Source organism: Mastomys coucha, unplaced genomic scaffold, assembly GCF_008632895.1.
Source record: "Mastomys coucha isolate ucsf_1 unplaced genomic scaffold, UCSF_Mcou_1 pScaffold8, whole genome shotgun sequence".
Lineage (NCBI taxonomy): Eukaryota > Metazoa > Chordata > Mammalia > Rodentia > Muridae > Mastomys > Mastomys coucha.
The window spans coordinates 31989927-32009110 of record NW_022196914.1 but is presented as its reverse complement, the minus strand read 5'-3'; the positions used below and the strand labels follow the sequence as shown (position 1 = coordinate 32009110).

The window sequence follows — 19184 nt, the reverse complement described above, 5'->3', positions numbered from 1 at the left end:
AATAAGCTACAGCACATGTCTGGGGGTGGGGGAGAAGCAAGTTGTATTTATCTGTCTTCCAAGATAGATAGAGCCATCAGAGAATGTCAAAATCTCATGGTTAAGAGAAAACTCACCACACAATTTAAATTGTGGTATTTACAAAATTAGTTGAAGCCACATGGTGGTGACTTACATCTTTTTTCTCAGCACTTGGGAGGCAGAGGCAGGCAGATCTCTCCAGGTTTGAGGCCAGCCTGGCTACAGAGCAAGTTCCAGGACAGCCAAGGCTACAGAGAAACTCTGTCTTGAAAAAGCAAACAAACAATCAAACAAACAAAAATAAGGAAAATCAGTTGCTAAGAAGCAAAATAGGGGAAGAGGTGTTAACTAAAGATTACAGGAATAAAATGGGGAGCCTGGAAGGCCAAATGGGACTTCCACACAGCTAGGTAGCAGGCAGAGCATTTCAGAAATGAGACAGGCACAGGAAGAATGCTGTGGCAGAAGGGTGGCACCCAGCTTTGCAGCCCCTGTAATGCAGTGCTGCAGTTTTGCCAGAATATACAAGAGTGAGAAGATGTGGGTTTCTTCTCTCCTAAGGCAATTTGTATTAAAAAATAAATACATAAAAATAAACCCACCCAGATGGGGAATAAAATTACTGTGAAGATAAATCTGTATGGGTCAGAAGTAAGAACTGGACAGTTTTGAGTGTCAACATCCATCACCCTGGTTACAGCATCACAAGCAACTTGGTGATTGGACCTATGTCCCAAGGCTTGTAGAAGACTCAACTGGATGACATGGAGTGCTTCGCAAGACACACTGTTCTCTCCTGCATCTACTCCCTTACCCTTTTGTCCCAGAAAGAAAGAAAAAAGAGAGAGAGAGATAAAGAGAGAGAGAGAGAGAGAGAGAGAGAGAGAGAGAGAGAGAGAGAGAAGGAAGGCAGGAAGGAAGAAAGAAAGAAAGAAAGGAAGGAAGGAAGGAAGGAAGGAAGGAAGGAAGAAAGAAAGAAAGAAAGAAAGAAAGAAAGAAAGAAAGACATTCTAGAGAAGAACCAGTGTCCCAGCCCCCAATCACACTGTGAGACCATTGATCCTTGTATCCACAGGAATCCCATGTTGGAAGAAGGAAATGGCTGAAGCCAAAGGCCATCAAGAACAGAAGCCTGTATCTAGACAAAGATTTTTCTTAAGTTTTGGCAGCTTGTCAGATATCCTTTCAGCAGATACTAGAGCCAACACAATGATTGATTTATGATAGGAAGGACCACAGCTACCATGACTACCTATGCATACTTCCTGCTCTCTACTTAAACCTAAACCCATGTCATGACTCTGCAGATGCACTGAGGGTGGGAAAATCTTTTTATTGGATCTTTTTCCTTCCTAATGTGACCACTTTTGGATATATATTTTCCTGTTTTTAATTATAAATTGTGTCCTTTCATTGGCCTGTTGAGGTTGGGTGGCCAGATCTAGTTTGTTAGCTGGGGATTGGCTCTGACACCTCTAAAAACCCATGTTCTTCTTGTAAACTTACACATTCTATTCATCAGCCTCTGCGGAAACCTGTACCTTCTGCATAGACTGTATCAGGTTATGGGCCTTTCCTGCTTGAGTGCAAATAACAATGAAAAGACATTCAACTGTTTCTAGGTATCAATCTGGTCTTTCAATGTCAAAGAAGATATCTTGAAGACAGAATAGGCTTTGAGTCACTTTTTTCATCCTGAAACTTAGGACAGAAGCACAGGGTCTGGATGCCCTCTTAATAAATTGTAGTGGCTATTCCTTGTTGTCAACATGACTATATCTGGAACGAACTACAATCCAGAATTGGAAGGCTCACCTGGGATCCTAATCTGGAGGCTGGGAGATACAAGTTTCTGACTTGGATCTTAGAGTGGAGATCTTGAGGCATAGTGGCTATGAATCCCAAAAGATGAAGACAGGGAGTGTTGGGAGCAACCTTGTCTGAACGTTAACTGCCCTATCAGCCATAACTGCTTATTGGCACAAAAGTCCTGGCCTGCATGGGAAAGTACTGACCTAGTTGAGAACAAATGGCTATTAATCTTGCTGTTAGGTATCCAACAACCCACTTAGTACCAGCAGAGATAAGAACAAATAGTTATTAATCTTGCTGATAGGTATCTAACACCCCACTTTGTTATGGAAACCTGATATAGATTTTTGCGGTTAGGTATCTAACAATTCATTCTGCTATGAGATCAGACATCAATGGGTCCTGTAGACAAGTGCTTAACTCCCAGTCTAGTTAGGGACAAAATATCTATGCATCATATAGACAGGAACCTAGCAACCTGAACTTTTCAACTAGCCAGTTTCCTGGTCCTGAGAGCACCTGCACTCCCCGAAGACAAAGCGACCCTACTCCCTCCCCTTTCCCCCATCCTACTTGTACTGGTATATAACCTGAGTGAGAAAAATTAAAAGTTGTCAGCTTAATCAGACTCCTTGACTTGCTGGCCTTCTCCGCGTCCCTTGTCCCTTCATTCTTTTCCAGGTGATCCCCTAGTCCCTGCTCCATTGCCTCGTAGGACGGAGATCTCTGTATTCAATGTCATCTGGGACAAAGCAAGTCACAGATCCATGCATGGTGGCACACACCTTTAACCTGGGCCATATCTTCTGCTAGAGATCTACATAAGGACATTGGAAGAAGGAAGATTGGCTCTCTCTTCTTCACCCGCTTGCCTCGTGGGACTGAGAAACTGCTAGATTCTTGGACTTCCATTCACAGCTGCTGCTAACCATTGTTGGGGAGTTGGACTAAAGACTAAAATCATCAACAAATTCCCTTACTATATAGAGAGACTACTCTAGAGAACCCTGGGTAATCCATAAATGCAACACTATTGTTGAACTCTCAGAGATGGGGACTTTGTAACCAGAAGATGAGGAGCGTCAGGAACTTCCTAGTAGACAGATACTGATGGCAACAAAGAGAGTTTCGGAGGATAGTGGATACAATGTTAGGATGTCAGCAAGAGTTCAAGCCCTGATTTCAAGTGGTTTTTAAAGCTGAATGAGGACTTCTCCTTCCCACCTCTCCAGCATATGGGTGAAGGTGGCTGGAAAACCGCTTGAAGGGGTTGTCTGGTTGGCTGTGTGCAGACACACCCCACACAGTAGTCGCAGAGCTTCGAGCCTGGGAGGTTGGCCTAAGAGGAGTTCACAACACCCTCCCCCAAGTCCCCCGCTGCTGCGAGGCACTTCGGGAATTGTAGTTTTTCTTCTGCTCCCTGCCTGTCTACTGGGAGAATAGAGCAGTAGCTGTGCAAGAAGTGCTCGCACTTTCCAGACCCAGGCTCGGGTCCTCCCTCGGCGATCCGCATGACAATGACGCCAAACACCCCGCCCCTTGGAGGCTCAAGGGATTTAGGCGTCTACCCATGGCCTGTAATGAGTCAGGTGACGGATGCACAGACAGTTCCTGAAGGCAGGACCTGGCTCTTGTTCATCTTTTCCAAGATGTTTCCTAGGGCTTTGCTTTTTGTGCGGCTCCGCACAGTGCCTGCTTTTTGATCAGGCGGATTCGCGGACAGCCACAAAGGGGGCGGGGCCGGGTGGGGCGGGGACCTCGTGTGCTGTCGTCGCTTTGGGCCCTCCGGGCTGCGCCTCTTCTCAGTGCCCTAGGCTGCTTCGTTGGTCTGAGCCCTAGGCCGGCTCCACGGGGACCTCGGCGCACGCATGGACCTGCCCGCGCCCGGCGGGAAGCGGCCAGGCTGGCGGTGGCTCGGGCGGCGGAGCAGGGCGGAGGCAGCGGGCCCCTGAGCGCGCGCCCTGCAGGCCGGGCCGCAGCACCATGATGCCCGGCGAGACGCACCCGGCGGCGCCCGGGCCAGCCGACCTCGCGCGGTGTCAGGGCTGCGCCTCCCTGCAGCAGGTACAAGGATCCCTGGCCGACACGCTTGCGGTGTTTTAGGGGCGGGTGCCGGTGCTTTGTTTAATCCTGGGCTCCAGAATTGGTTCACTGCTGCGATGCTGGCGGCGGACGGAGTGAGCGTGTTTTTCAGGACTCCTGGTCTTCCCGACTCAGGGTTTCCAGGGTTGGTGGCTGACGCTGTCTAAGCGCGGAGGGAATCTTCCTCTCTGAGATGAAGGCCTCCTCGCCCTCCTCATTATTTGTTGCTTGAAGGCAAGGGTTTATGTTTTATGTTGCGTGCCCAGGTCTCTAGACTTCAAGATTCGGGAGCTGCATTTCAGTTTACACGTATCTACTAATATACTATCAAGCTTAGCTTTTGTTAAGTAGCATGTTAGTTGTCTGACTAAAATAGTCCAATAAAGATATGTTGGTCTAGGTAGTTTGTTACAGTGTCATGCTCTGTTCTTAACAATGAATCGCAGCAGATCAGTTCTAGGTTTTACTGATGCAATGGAACCACCTTCACTGTAGGAAGCATTCTAACCTGTGGCCTAGAAGCTACTGCTTTCACTTTCCGAGGACACCTTTTTTTTCCCCCTCCCTGCAAGCCACACTTTCACTTTGGTGAACAGTGAGTAAAGGAGAGGTCCCTTTAGCTCTGTATAGACCTGGTCTGTGAACTTTCTTCCCTAAGGGGCAAGATCATAAATAACTCTGCTTTGGGAGATTGTTCACACTTGCTCACAGTGCTCAGTTCTGGAGACTCCCACAAGCTTTCTGTCTTAGAGTCCCCTTCAATTATTGTCAGCGGCAAAAGGGAACTCGCCCTTGCTCCCGTTCAGTTACTCCCCATTCTACCTAGAGTTCTAAGCAATGCAATATTCACATTCTGGTAAACCAGCTGGACACGGATAAGATGAACATGCGCGCAAGTACATCTCGACAGGATTTTAGATGTTGGGAAGAAAATAGTGGAAGATATCAGGGGGGTCTGGGTGAGGTGGTGTTGAAGCAGTAGGAGTTGTGAATGTTGAAAAGCAGCTCTGGGTATTGGTTTTAACAGGTGGGATGGTTTCTTGATGTTCGATGAGCAAAGCCTGTGGAAGCCACGTGGTTGGTGAGATGAGATAAGGGATGCAGACCAGATAGCTATCTGTGGAAGCTTGATTTTATATATCTCTGCGCTGATTCTTATATTCTAGTTGTTTGGGGAAATAGGAAATGGGATGGTACTCTCATTAGAGAAGATGGATGGATAGTCAAGCCATGTTGTAGCTAGGCCACATTGTGTAGGCATCTTTTTTCTTTGTTTGTTTGTTGATTTTTGAGACAGGATTTCTCTGTATAGCCCTGGTTGTCCTGGAACTCACTCTGTAGACAAGGCTGGCCTCGAACTCAGAAATCCGCCTGCCTCTGCCTTCCAAGTGCTGGGATTAAAGGCATGCATCACCACTGTCCGGCCTGTAGTCATCTTATAACTCTCCCCTCCCTTTAAAAGATTCTGAATGGCAAGCACCTTTAATGGACCATATTTGTGTTTTGAGCCTGTTCACTGGAAATGTTTTGATCCCTTGCTGGTTTATAGCAGTGTATGTAAAGAGAAGAGGAACGTTATATGTAATGTACTGTCAACAAACAGAGGCAAAAATAGGAGGGAAGAGTGGGTAAGGACCAGGCGTGTGGCTGCTGGGATTTTGTGGTCTTTGGAAAAATTGTATTTGAGCAAGGCTATAGGAGAATGAGTTCTGTTGATTTCTTTGGAGCCAGACATCCTAGTGGATGCCTCAAGGCCTGGAGTAGTTATTTTCCTGGTGTGCTTGTGAAGAACATGAAGGCCTGTGAGGCCAGGGTACACTGAAGGTTTAGGATTTGCCGAAGTCAAAATAACCAGAAGAGCTCTGGTTGTGTGGTCCTCACACACCATACTATGGGCTTGGGCTTCTCTGGATGAGGTGGTGAATCATTGCAGGTATTTGCACAAACAGCTGTGTGACCCATGCTTCTTTGCCCTCTGGAGAGCTGCATCCACACACTGCCCACCAGGAGTCTCTGTCCTGTCCAGCAGTGCCACTGAGTTCTTCAGGTTGCTTAGGCCAGAAACTGGTGACCATCCTGGTGCCTCCCTTCTTTGACAGGCTGCATCCAGACCCTTTGTTGGATGTTTTGATCCCTGGGTGTCTTTATTTCTTACCACCTTCACTGTAGGAAGCATTCTAACCTGTGGCCTAGAAGCTACTGCCTTCACTTTCCGAGGACACCTTTTTTTCCTTCCCTCCAAGCCACACTTTGACTTTGGTGAACAGTGAGTAAGGGAGAGGTTCCTTTAGCTCTGTATAGACCTGGTCTGTGAACTTTCTTCCTTAAGAGGCCAAGATCATAAATAACTCTGCTTTGGGAGGTTGTTCACACTTGCTCACTTACCACTGAGGTGTGAAAGCATCCATAGAGTGAAAAAGAGCCCCAGGGCTGTGCTCCCACCTAGAAGAGAATTGTTTCTGAAAAGGCTTTTCAGGCAGTAGTGTTCCAGAGATAGCATTGAGTATAGAACATCCTAAGAGGCTCTGTGCTTATTTCCTGTATGTTGAGAGATGGAGACTTTTGTTTATTGATGTCACCAAAGCAAAATGTGTAGTAAAAGCTTACAAGTCACAGGTGGAAGGCACAAGATGAATTGATGAATAGGAGCTGTGTTTGACAAAAGGTAAATTATCTCACTAATGTAACCTAGTGAGCATTACAGCAAGGACTTAATCAAAAAGCTCTAGGGAACAGAATGATAGTAGGAAAAGCCCTGAGTGTAAGAATCAGAGTGGGATGAAATGTTGGAATGTCCAGGATGTGGGAGGTACCAAGATATCAGCCCTGAGTAACCACATGAAGTGTGGTGGAAGAAGGAAAAGAAGCTGAGGTGGAAAGGTTGTTGGAATTCTGGGGCTAAAGCTTTAAAACATTAGACTGTGGAGGCTTAGCTATTTTTCAGATATTTGTGAAGTACATTTGGGATGTCCTAATGTACTTCCAAGGGACTAGAAGCCAGTTTTAGGTTTCTGTGGGCTTGGAGTTCATAATAAAAATCTTTTTCTGGAGGAGGAGTTAGGTAGTATTTTCAGTCACTTGAACTCTGACAACTTCTAGCTTCTGAAGAGAATCTGGCAGCTGGGTCTGGGCCCTTGAAGAAGAAAGCATGGAATGGGGAGGGATGGAGAGAGATAAGGAGACTTACACAGGAATTGGGTTGCTGGCCTGTTGGGAGGAGAAAGATGACTGGACATCACCATAGCAAGTGTTTGCTGTGTGTAGTTTAAACTTCCCAGTTCCTGCAGAAGATGTGCACATAGTCTTTCCCACAGTTGCACCAACTCTGGTGCTGGGCCTTCATTCTGACTTGGAGTCTTAGGGTACAGGCCCTGTTCTAAGCTGAATAGTCCTTTGCTTGCAGAACACCTTGCTGTCGGTGGTGGTCTGTCCCTTGTTTTCTTTAACGTGAAAGATACAGTTGCCTTTGTATCTGCTCTGTCAAAAATGTATCTAAAGGCAGCTGTGCTTCCCAGCATCTTAAGTATCTCTTGATAGTTTTACTGAGAGCTGCTGCTTGACCTTTGGGTTGTAGTAACTTGTTACCCATTTGTAGCTCAGCAGCCACATGTTCTAGACCCTCAGTAGTCACAGAAACCAGTGCAGGCCTGAGTCTGTCGGTGCTATGGAAATTAGGCAAGCTTTGAGTTACATAGTTTTAGATTAAAGCCAAGGGATTGGTTGTTTGAAGTCATTTTCCTTTTGGGGAACATTTGAGACACTGCCTTGGAGTTGGTCAGCATGTAATAGCTGCAGGTAGTCCCCAGTACAGGAAACTGTTATTTCATTTAAAGGATCCTCAACTTGTAAAGAAGTTCCAGGAGCTTAAAGGGTGAATGCTGAGAGAACAATTGTTAGATAACTTTAGATAACTGCAGAGAGCACTACTCCTTCCCTAACCAAGAGCACCCTCTCCCTTTCCTAGAACTGTTGAACAGTTAACCCCTACCTGCACACAGGAATATGGGTCAGTAGGACCCAGAGGGCCCCCCACCTCTCATATTCTCATAAGCTGATCTCATTATTTAGGAAGCTCAATATCAGACAACATAAATAAACCTGGATCAGAAGATGAGAAAATAAAATGTTCAATTAGGAACATGGCAGTGCCCAACTGTCAATACTAGAATATTGCTGTGTACACAGGCCTTGGGAATAGTGCAGAAGAGCTGAAACAGGTAACTGGAAGGGTATACTTTTTCTCTAGCACAGTGGCTTTCAAGCTTCCTAATGCGGTGACCTCTTAATACAGTTCCTTATGTTGTGGTGATCCCAACCATAAAACTATATTCTTTGCTACTTCATAGCAGTAATTTGGCTACTGTTATAAATCATAATTTAAAAATCCATATTTTATGATAATTTTAGGTGACCTATTGCTCTAGGATGTTGTTTTGTGGTTTTAAGTCTTTATTTCCTGTTTGTTTCTCTAAGGCAGTTATATGTGATCAGTGTTGAGAGAGAAAAATGTATCTAATGTTCTATTAAGACAATGCAGACTTGCCCATATCCTCTTCCCCAAAGACACCTTTTTTGGTATTTTCAAGACAGGGTTTCTCTGTAGCCCCGCTGTCCTGGAACTCACTCTGTAGAAGAGGCTGACCTCGAACTCAGAAATCCGCCTGCCTCAGCCTCCCAAGTGCTGGGATTAAAGGCGTGCACTACCACTGCCCGGCCAAAGACACCATTTTAATTACTTAAATTATGTGGATAAAAGTAATAAATGAGTTTTATAACAAAAATTAGTAAATTTGTTACTTGATTTTAGTTGAAGACATTTAGTCTAGATTTTTAATCTTGGAATTTGAGGATTGTGCACTAATATTGCTCTATCTCTGCGCCTCTCAGGGTACAGGACATCAGTGAGGTGGAGATTTAATATAATATATTAAATATATAATATATATATTAAAGGCAGTATTATGTAGCTGGCTTAGGCTACTCAGCAACTCACTGTGTAGCAGAGTTTAGCTTCTAAACCTACCACCACCTCCCAGAGTGGAAAACTGGAGCTGGCACCCAAGCACAGTAGCAGAAGGGTAGTACTGGATGCTCCAGTTATGCACAGTGTCCACTGTTAACACTCTTGAATATTTACTTCATGCATTTTGTTGTACAGACTTTTGCATCTATTTGTAAGTGGCATTTTTGTAAAATGAACAAGTTGTATACAACAACTACAAATTAGTTATATTTCTTCACAAGTATAAGACCCACTTGAGAAACAAAAGAGAAACAACAAAGGTGACATTCCTGCAGGACATAGAAACCTACATGGTTTGGGGAGCATCTAAGCAGGCCTCTTATACAGGTAATCACATAGGATAGAGATGCAGGTACACCCCTCACATGTAAGCAGGACTTTTACACAGAGACAACAATATAAGAATAGAGATACAGGTGTACCCCTTATGTCTGCAGTACTATTTGAGTTTGGAGTAGTAGGTGAGAAGTACATCTTTGCTATCTTAGATTGCATTCCTTTTTTTTTTTTAACATTTTATTTTATCTTATATTTAAACTAATAAAATTTATTTTAAAATATACAGCTTAGTATTAACTTTTTTTAAGTCATTAAAATAATTTATAATAGTTAAATGCCTCTTAAATATAAATGATATCTTCTGAAGCTGAAAGTAATATGCACTCAATCAGTTTTTAAAATCTATTTGGAACATTAAACATAATAGAAGTAGAAAAAAATCTCTTATGAAGTCTTCTATGAAAGGAAATTGTGACAAGTACCCGATTAGACAGAAACCATTCCATCTCCAAGGGAGAATATGGAGTGTAACTGTGGCTTCATAGAATGAGTTGGGTAGTGTTCCTTCTGTTTCTATTTTGTGGAATAGTTGAAGAGTATTGGTATTAGGTCTTCTTTGAAGGTCTGATAGAATTTTGCACTAAACCCACCTGGTCCTGGGCTTCTTTTTGGTTGGAAGACTTAATGACTGCATCTATTTCTTTAGGGGTTATGAGGCTGTTTAGATGGTTTAGCTCATCTTGATTTAATTTTGGTATGTGGTATCTGTCTACAAAATTGTTTATTTCATCTAGATTTTTCAGTTTTGATGAATATAGGCTTTTGTAGTAGGATCTGGTGATTTTTTCTTTGAATTTCTTCAGTTTCCATTGTTATACCTCCCTTTTCATTTCTGATTTTGTTAATTTGGATACTGTTTCTGTGCCCTCTGGTTAGTCTGGGTAAGGGTTTTTCTATCATGTTGATAAATTCTCAAAGAACTAGCTCCTGGTTTTGTTGATTCTTGGCATAGTTCTTTTTGTTTCTACTTGGTTGATTTCAGCCCTGAGTTTGATTATTTCCTGCTGTCTACTTCTCTTTTTTGTCTTTCTGTGTATTTGCTTCTTTTTGTTCTAGAGCTTTCAGGTATGCTGTTATGCTGGTAGTGTATGCTTTCTCCAGTTTCTTTTTAGAGGCACTCAGAGCTGAGTTTTCCTCTTAATACTTCTTTCATTGCATCCCATAAGTTTTGGTATGTTATGCCTTCATTTCCATTAAATCCTAGAAAGTCTTTAATTTCTTTCTTTATTTCTTCTTTGACCAAGTTATCATTGAGTTATCATTGTTCAGCTTCCACATGTGGGCTTTCTGTTGTTTTTGTTGCTATTGTAGACCAGCTTTAGTCCATGGTGATTTGATAGGATGCATAGGATTATTTCAGTCTTCTTGTATCTGTTGAGGCCTGGTTTGTGACCTGTTTGTGACCTGTTTTGTGATCTGGTCAGTTTTGGTACCATGAGGTACTGAGAAGAAGGTATATTCTTTTGTTTTAGGATGAAATGTTCTATAAATATCTGTTAAATCCATTTGGTCCATAACTTTTGTTAGTTTAAATGTGTCTCTGTTTAGTTTGTGTTACCATGATCTGTCCATTGATGAGAGTGGGGTTTTGAAATCTCTCACTATTATTGTATGAGGGCCAATGTGTGCTTTGAGCTTTAGTAAAGTTTCTTTTATGAATGTGGGTGCCCTTGTATTTGGAGCATAGAGGTTCAGAATTGAGAGTTCATCTTGGTAGATTTTTCCTTTGATGAGTATGAAGTGTCCTTCCTTATCCTTTTGATAACTTTTGGTTGAAAGTTGGTTGAAAGTATTTGAATGGGTACTCCAGCTTGTTTCTTGGGATCATATGCTTAGAAAATTGTTTTCCAGCCCTTTACTCTGAGGTAGTATCTGTCTTTGACACTGAGGTGCGTTTCCTGGATGCAGCAAAATGCTGGGTTCTATTTACATATCCAGTCTGTTAGTATATGTCTTTTTATTTGGGAATTGAGTCCATTGATGTTAAGAGATATTAAGGAATAGTGATTGTTGGTTCCTGTTATTTTTATGTTTGTGTGGCTATCTTTTTGGGGGGGTTGTTTAAAGATTATTACTTTCTTGCTTCTTCTAGGGTGTAGTTTTCCTCCTTGTGTTGGCTGTTTCCATTTATTATCCTTTGTAGGGCTGGATTTATGGAAAGATATTGTGTAAATTTTGTTTTGTCATGGAATATCTTGGTTTCTCCATCTATGGTGATTGAGAGTTTTGCTGGGTATAGTTACCTGGGCTGGCATTTGTGTTCTCCAAGGGTCTGTAAGACATCAGCCCAGGATCTTCTAGCTTTCATAGTCTCTAGTGAGAAGTCTGGTGTAATTTTTATAGGCCTGCCTTTATATGTTACTTGACATTTTTCCTTTACTGCTTTTAAAATTCTTTCTTTGTTTAATGTATTTGGTGTTTTGATTATTATGTGATGGGAAGAATTTCTTTTCTGGTCTAGTCTATTTGGAGTTCTGTAGGTCTCCTGTATGTTTATGGGCATCTCTTTCTTTAGATTAGGGAAGTTTTCTTCTATAATTTTGTTGAAGATATTTACTGGCCCTTTACGTTGGGAATCTTCTCTCCCTTCTTTTCTATACCTATTATCCTTAGGTTTGGTCTTCTCATTGTGTTCTGAATTTCTTGTATGTTATGAGTTAGGAGCTTTTTGCATTTTGCATTTTCTTTGACTGTTGTGTCAATGTTTTCTATGGTATCTTCTGCCCCTGAAATTCTCTCTTTTATCTCTTGGGTTTTGTTGGTGATGCTTGCATCTGTGACTCTTGATCTCTTTCCTAGGTTTTCTATCTCCAGGCTTGTCTCCATTTATGATTTCTTTATTGTTTCTATTTCCATTTTTTGATCCTGGATGGTTTTGTTCAATTTCTTCACCTGTTCGGTTATGTTTTCCTATAATACTTTGAGGGATTTTTGTGTTTCCTCTTTAAGGGCTTCTAGCTGTTTACATGTGTTCTCCTGTATTTCTTTTAGCAAGTTATTTATGTCCTTCTTAAAGTCCTCTATTATCATCATGAGATGTGACTTTACATCAGAATCTTGCTTGTCTGGTGTGTTGGTATTCCAGGGCTCACTGTGGTGGGAGAACTGGGTTCTGATGATGCCACTTAGCCGTGGTTCCTGTTGCTTATGTTCTTACCCTTGCCTCTCACCATCAGGTTATCTCTGGTGTTAGTTTGTCTTTCTGTCTGTGACTGTGGCTTGTCTCTCCTGCAAGACTGTATGTCAGTACTCCTAGAAGACCAGTTCTCTCCATGAGGAATTTGTGTATGGAGAGCTGTGGCACAGAGTCAACTCTGGCGTGCAGAAGGAAGAAGAAAGAATGCCCAGAAGTGACTGAGAAAACCTCTCATCACTGAGGAGGGGTAGGGTGGGGCTGGGGAGACTGTTCTCCCAGGATCAGTGCTTTCTACACAAGCCAGTGAACCCATGTGAAGGTGAGAGAACCAACTCCACAAAGCTGACATCTGACCTCCAGACACAAACCACAGCACACTTGTTCATATACAAATAAATTAGTAAGTAAATGCTAATGAGAACTCCTATAAGAATATCCAAGGTCACAGCCAAGGTGAAGCTTCTCAAGCAAGGAAGTCCTTTGCTCACTGTTAGAAAAGACTGAACTGAGAAAGAGAACCAGGAAAGGTGTGTGGAGAGTGCAGAGGACATGCCCTTTTCACATCGATGCTAGCCTGGGCTTCTGTCTGTTTCAGCTGGTTTGTGCATGTTGATGCAAAAACAGATGGACACTGAATAGAGATCTTACTGTTCCTCTCCCAATCCTCTGCATTGACTAGAGGCTGACCTTTGAGATGGGAAAGGTGGTAACTCTGATTATAGACTTGTTGGTATGAGATGCTGCAAAGCTACTGTGGTGTATTTAAAACACTGACGTTACTCTTGAAGGTTTTACTGATTAAAAAATTGACATTTGGAATGGTGAGCAGGGGAATGGGGTAGGAAACGCGTTTGTTTTAGTTTTTGGTTTTTTTTATTTTTATTTTTTCCTTTTTTTTTTTGGAGGGGAACCTGGGGACGGAGATATTGTAAATAAAGAAAACATCTAATAAAACAAACAAACAAAATTGACATTTAAAGAACTCAGCTACAGAAAAGAAAAATCTGTATTTTAATTGTTGGGAATGCCTGGACAGCATAATAAGAATGCTTTAGTCTTCGGTTTACTAACAGGATTTGGAACCAGCTTGTGAATGGTTCCTACAGTGCAATAGAGGTCTCACAAAATTACTTTTAAACTTAATCATGAAACGATTATAATATTTGATCTGTATATTATCTTAATTTTTATTATTTTGCTGTATTTTTCTGGGTGCTTTTATGTTTCTGCTAAGTAGTAGGCAGTCAGTGGCTTGTTGCTACCCTCTGATCTCAGTATGACAGAGCATGCAGTTCTTACCAAGGGTGATGGGCTCTGGGCTCCAGAGGAGTTGCACAGTACATGGGAAGGTCTGCCCATTTCTGTTGATGTGTTTCTATAACCAGCTTTTATAATTATAAATCCTAGGACAGTTACATGTAATAAAATGCCATAGACATGTAAATAGCTGATTGTAGCTTTTTTCTTTCAGAACTTAAATGAATATGTTGAAGCATTAATTGCCTTGAAACAAAAAATTATTAATACAGAGTAAGTATATCTGTGTGTTGGAAGACCTCTGCCAGTCTCTCCAGCTGGCTGAAATGAATGGGTGGTGGTTTGGAGTCCACAGTGGGCCCAATGTGCTGGCTAGGGTAGAAACCCTGAGCCCTTTATTATAGGCTGTTATTATAAAATTATATTTGCCAAATTGGATTTTAAAAGCTGTTTTCTCTCCAAAGTTATTCTGTCTGTTGGGTACAAATTTCCTCACCATTTCATGCTGCATTGTGATATTTTATTATTTTAATATCCCTTGATAGTCTCATGTTTTAGATCAAAAGCTCCTGTATAGTGCATTAAGGAATCAAGGTGATGTCAGCCCAGCATGCTTCTGTTTCTGGGGATCAAAGGAGAGGTGCCACCTAGAGTGATCTGAGCCATACCTCTTTGTGGTGTGCTTGCCCGGTGACATGGGGGCCTAACTGCTCTTTTCTCTTTTGCAGTAACCTGCTGACAGAATATCAGAAGAAATGCGATGATATCCTTTACTTGCTTTTCCCTTTGGATGTCAACACTGATTTATGTGTAATAACTCAAAAAGATAGGAGGGCCCCTCTTAACAATTACCTTTTAAAAGGTAGTAGTAAAAGGTAAAAGGTAGGATGGGCTTAATGGGAGCCCATCTCATAAATGCAGCCAACAGCAGGACTTTAGTATGGTTGCAATGGGTGTATGGTGGGGATCCTAAACTGAGGTAGCCTAGCAGACTCTGTTTCTGTTGCTTGCTCTGATGTTATTAGGATCCTTAGCTATTTAATGAGTGGATGCTCCTCATGTATATGGGTATGACATCAGGATTGTTGATGGATTATGGAGGTGCAGTAATGCTTGCTGGTTGGTATCTTTAACTGAGAATGCTGATATGGTTAGGAAATTGATCTTGTTCCAATTAATGTGTATAGCCTCAAATTATATAAGTAGTGCAATTTTATATTTGTAATACAATTCTCAGCCAAGACTCACCATGTTGGCTAAGCAAGGGTATCTTCAAGAAAAAGCTGGTTCTGCCACATCTTTTTTGTAACAGCTGCCTTGGTTTAAATCTCTCTCAAAAGAACATAGTAACATTTCTTCCCAAAAAATCAATAAGTGTAGACCTGTAGAGATTAGGCTCTTCTCAGTGCTGGGGTGGATGTGGCTCTTGCAGAGGTCGAGTCCACAATCCCTGAAGTACTGTGAAGCCACTTAGAGCAATGGTCCCTACAGCACTCTTAGAGAAATGCATAAACTTCTTGGTGGTTATGTTTGTAATTTCATGGTAGAGTAAGTATTCTAATTTCCTAAAATTTCCCTATCAAAATAAAATAAACAATTGATACTTTTTCTTAAAGATTTATTAATTATGTGTCTCTGTGGGCTTGTGCACATGAGTGCTGGTCAGTGAGGGCATTGGAACCTTTGAAACTGGAGTTACAAGTGGTTTTGAGCACTTCCTGTAGGTGCTGGGATTTGAACTGCAAATTGCTTATTCTTAACCACTGAACCATATTGCCAATCCAAGTACAGGTCCTTTAAATAGATAAAGCCTGCAGTTGTTGTTTGAGATACAGAGGTTTATTTTGTGATGGGATATCTAATGTCAGCTACACAAACTAATTTTCAAACTACTTTGCTATTAGCCCCAAGTATATATTTGTTACAGCTGAGAAGTGAAGCTCTCCTGCCTTGAGGTACCAGTGTCCTAGGCTTAATGTAGCTTGACCCCTTGCCCTACCTCTTCTGAAGAACCTGAGCGCACCCTCTGTGGCCACAGTGGAGTGAAGAGAATGAATGAATGTGCACTTCTTGACCTTGAGAAGTAATGTGGTCCTGAGTGCTTTGTGCATGCCTCATTTTTGTCTGGAGGACTGTCCAGAGGTTCTAATGTATACAGAAATTAAAGTATTTTCCGTCAGCTATATCAGTCTTAATTCTTGTCATTCTTATTAGTCATTTATTTAAGGCTTTAGTATAGAAATAGATGTTTTGGCATGTATTCTATCTTAGTCACTGTTCTGTTGCTGTGGAGAGACACCATGGCCAAGGCAACTCTTATAAAGAAAGCATTTAACTGGAGGCTTGCTTTCACTGTCAGAGGGTCAGTCTGTTATCATTATGGTGGGAAACATGGTGGCAAAAAGTGAGACACCACAGTAGTAGCTGAAAGCTACATTCTGATCTGCAGTCAGGCAGGCAGACAGATAGACAGACAGATATATAGGTACATAGTTTATATATGTGTGTGTATATTTGTGTGTGTATATATATGCATATGTATGTATGTATGTATGTGGATTTATGTGCTGGGCCTAGTGAGAGCTTTTTGAAACCTCCAAGCCCACCCCAGTGACATACTTTCTCCCCAAGCCAAGCTTGTTCTAGCAAGGCCACACCTCTTAATTCTTCTAATCCTCAAATAGTGCAACTCTCTGGTGACTAAGCATTCAAATATATGAGCCTATGGGGGCCATTCTTATTCACACCACCCCAGATTCATACATTGGTAAATAGGGTTAAGGCAGACTCATCATAGTTAGAGGCAAATGTGTGCATATTGTTATAGAGTTAATGCTCTAGCCTAGGTGTGCATGATTACTGTAAGCAGATTTATCTCCAAACAAATATCAGAAGACAAAAGTTCTAAGTTTTCTTTAACAAGTTTTACAGCTGCAGTTTGCAAGAAGGTGAGCTGCCTGACTTTTGTAGCTATGATAAGAGCTGTGAATTCTTGGGTAGAGGTGGATGTCTGGCAGGCCAGAGACCTATCTTGGAATAAACTGCTTTGGGTGCTCCCTTACAATCAGATTGCATTGTGCTATCAAATGGCTCAAATATATTTATGGCATAGGTTTCAAATTGCATCTTTATGATTTGCTTCAGTAATTGTTGACCACTGTGTGAACTGAAGCTGAAGTTCTATTAGTTTTGCCTACATAATTACATACTGTTCAATGCCATTTATCTTGTATTGTTTATACTAAAATAAAACCACTACTGTGGTGTTGTTTTATAATAGTGATGTTTTATGCTCTGACTACAGTTATCACTTAGAAGCTAACATGGGATTATGTATCAGATTGTAAGATGTTGTACCACTTAATTGGGACAAATGGGGAAAAGATGAAGATTTAAGTGCCAGATGTTTGGCACAGTATCCTCATGGCACAGCTTCTTCCATGTACTGATGTCTGTTGGACTAGTATCTGTTGTGGTTTTTTGATACAGTTTCATTAAAAAGTTATGCCTAAAAGATACAAAGTAGTCGGTTCTTTAGTGTGAGCAGGAAGAATACGTTTAAAGTTAGTGTTTATTAGCACACCACTCTAGTTGTTTCTGTTTAGTGATGCCAACACTTTGTCCATTTTCAGAGAGAACAGCACACTGCATCACCAAGTAGAACAGATGCTCCAGAAGATCTCCCCTCTGCAGAAGTGTCAAGAAGAATTGGGATCCTTGAAAGCTGAGCTGGAGGAGAAGAAGGTGTCAGAGCCTCTTTCCTATGGAGGGATTGTCATTTGTTAGGATTAGCTGTGCACTCACTGCTTGGGACTTGGGAGCATTTGCATGTTTGCAGAAGATGTAAGAGCTAGTGAAAAGCCCTCTGGATCTCCACTCTGAGCATCCTGTTCTGGCTGATGTGTGGCTCCACAGTGATTCATGGGACTCCTCCCAAGTGTTGAGAGGGTTAGGTCTAAATTGTTCTGGCTTTATGATCTCCGAGTAACCCTCTTATTTTTTTTTTTTTTAACTTAAGTTTTTTTTTCTTGATTTAAGTGGGACATAGCATAGACATTCAGAATTAGTGATAGGAGAATCATTGTATGTCAGTGTGGGAGCAATTAGATTTCACTAGCTGTGCTGGTCTAACCTCAGCTCATCACTCATGGCCTCTGCTCTAGTAGAGTTCATATGTCCTTGAGGACCTCTCATGGATCTTGAGCCAGTTAATTTGAATGGTCCTGACAGCTTGATTCAGTGTTTTGGAAACCATGCATAGTCTCTGTAGTTTCTCAGAGTCATGAGGTCCACAGAAAGCAGCATTCGTTCACAAGCTCCTACAGGTGAATGTTTGGGCCTGTACCTGAGGGAGAAGATGCTTTTGATAGAAACTGATACTTTGACCTCTCTCTCACAGGCTCTTTTCTTCAAAGCTAGCCTCCCCACCCCCACCCCGGAAAAGTCAGCACAAAATGCTCTAAATGCTTTCCTGTGTGATAGTGCTTTTTACAGGAGTCCTAGTATTGTGCCTATGGAATTTGTATGTAGAAGCATCTGTAGCCTAGTGGGGTAGTCCAAGGGGAGGTGGGGCTGTCCATGGCTATCCCACCCTGCGTCCTTTATGGCTCTTCAGGGAAGATTGCTGCTGTCTGTCACTCATCCTCATGTTATGGATTTAGCAGTGATATGCAGTTGTACTCCATGATACATCAGTGTTCCTTTTTTCTTCCTGCTTAATTGCAGTGAAGATTAATCACAGTGAAGGTTAATCACAGTGTTCTGTCTTATGTACTCTTGGGTATGTAATATCTGCAGTATGTCCTCAAGGAAGTGTGAAGCTTGGAGTCAGAGCTCAGTGGAGACCCTCATAGTCATTCAGGGACCATGACTTTCAGGAATAAGCCAACCTGTCAAATCCATTCTGAAAAGGGCTTGATAAAGCTCATCTCTCTGAGCTCTTAATGTCCGAGCAAAGCTAATTACAGACCACATGGACATAGTGTCTTCCTAGTCCATGGGGTCATCATGGCAGATGAGTCAATATTCATATATTTTCCATTAATATTGATTACATTCATATTGATAAACTTGCTTTCCATTTTCTGACATTTAATGTACCAATATCAGGTTCGATTCTGTTATTGTAGCTGCTGATGTGAACATATTAGCTGTTTGGTTTTAGCAGTGGTGTGGATAGCAATTGAGTAGCTTTTGCTCTGTCATGCTGTCAGCTCTGTTTATTAGGAACCTAACCTCCTTGTAGAGGTGCTGAGTGACTCTTGGGCCTCCCTGACCGTTCTGGCCGTGTACTCAGTATTATGCTACGGAGAATTTAGCTTATGGTAAAACAAATGAGGATTGTGGCCAATAACTGCTTGGGGTGATCTTTCTGTTTCCTGTTTTCCTTGTCAGAGTTCTCTGAAGCTGTATCAGGACACTCACCAGGAATATGCACGCGTGAAAGAAGAATGCTTGAGAACTGATGCCCAGTAAGTGGCTTTCCTAGAACAGCTGTAAATATTGGTGCTTCCC

General features: G+C 41.9%; 1 protein-coding gene across 3 annotated transcripts in view; it reads left to right on the top strand.

Annotated features, from left to right (window-relative positions):
- Nucleotides 1–3576: 3576 nt before the first annotated feature.
- The window catches only part of Ice1 (interactor of little elongation complex ELL subunit 1), a 45898-nt gene continuing 30290 nt past the window's right edge, over nucleotides 3577–19184 (top strand). For 2 of the 3 annotated variants that reach the window (XM_031359811.1, XM_031359810.1), the window contains exons 1-6: nucleotides 3578–3897; nucleotides 13885–13943; nucleotides 14399–14433; nucleotides 16600–16618; nucleotides 17303–17414; nucleotides 19065–19141. In XM_031359811.1, the coding sequence (XP_031215671.1) occupies nucleotides 3817–3897; nucleotides 13885–13943; nucleotides 14399–14433; nucleotides 16600–16618; nucleotides 17303–17414; nucleotides 19065–19141 (383 nt within the window). In that variant the 5' untranslated portion in view covers nucleotides 3578–3816. Of the gene's footprint in view, nucleotides 3898–13884; nucleotides 13944–14398; nucleotides 14434–16599; nucleotides 16619–17302; nucleotides 17415–19064; nucleotides 19142–19184 lie in introns of all 3 variants that reach the window. The other variant, XM_031359812.1, reaches the window with a different exon arrangement.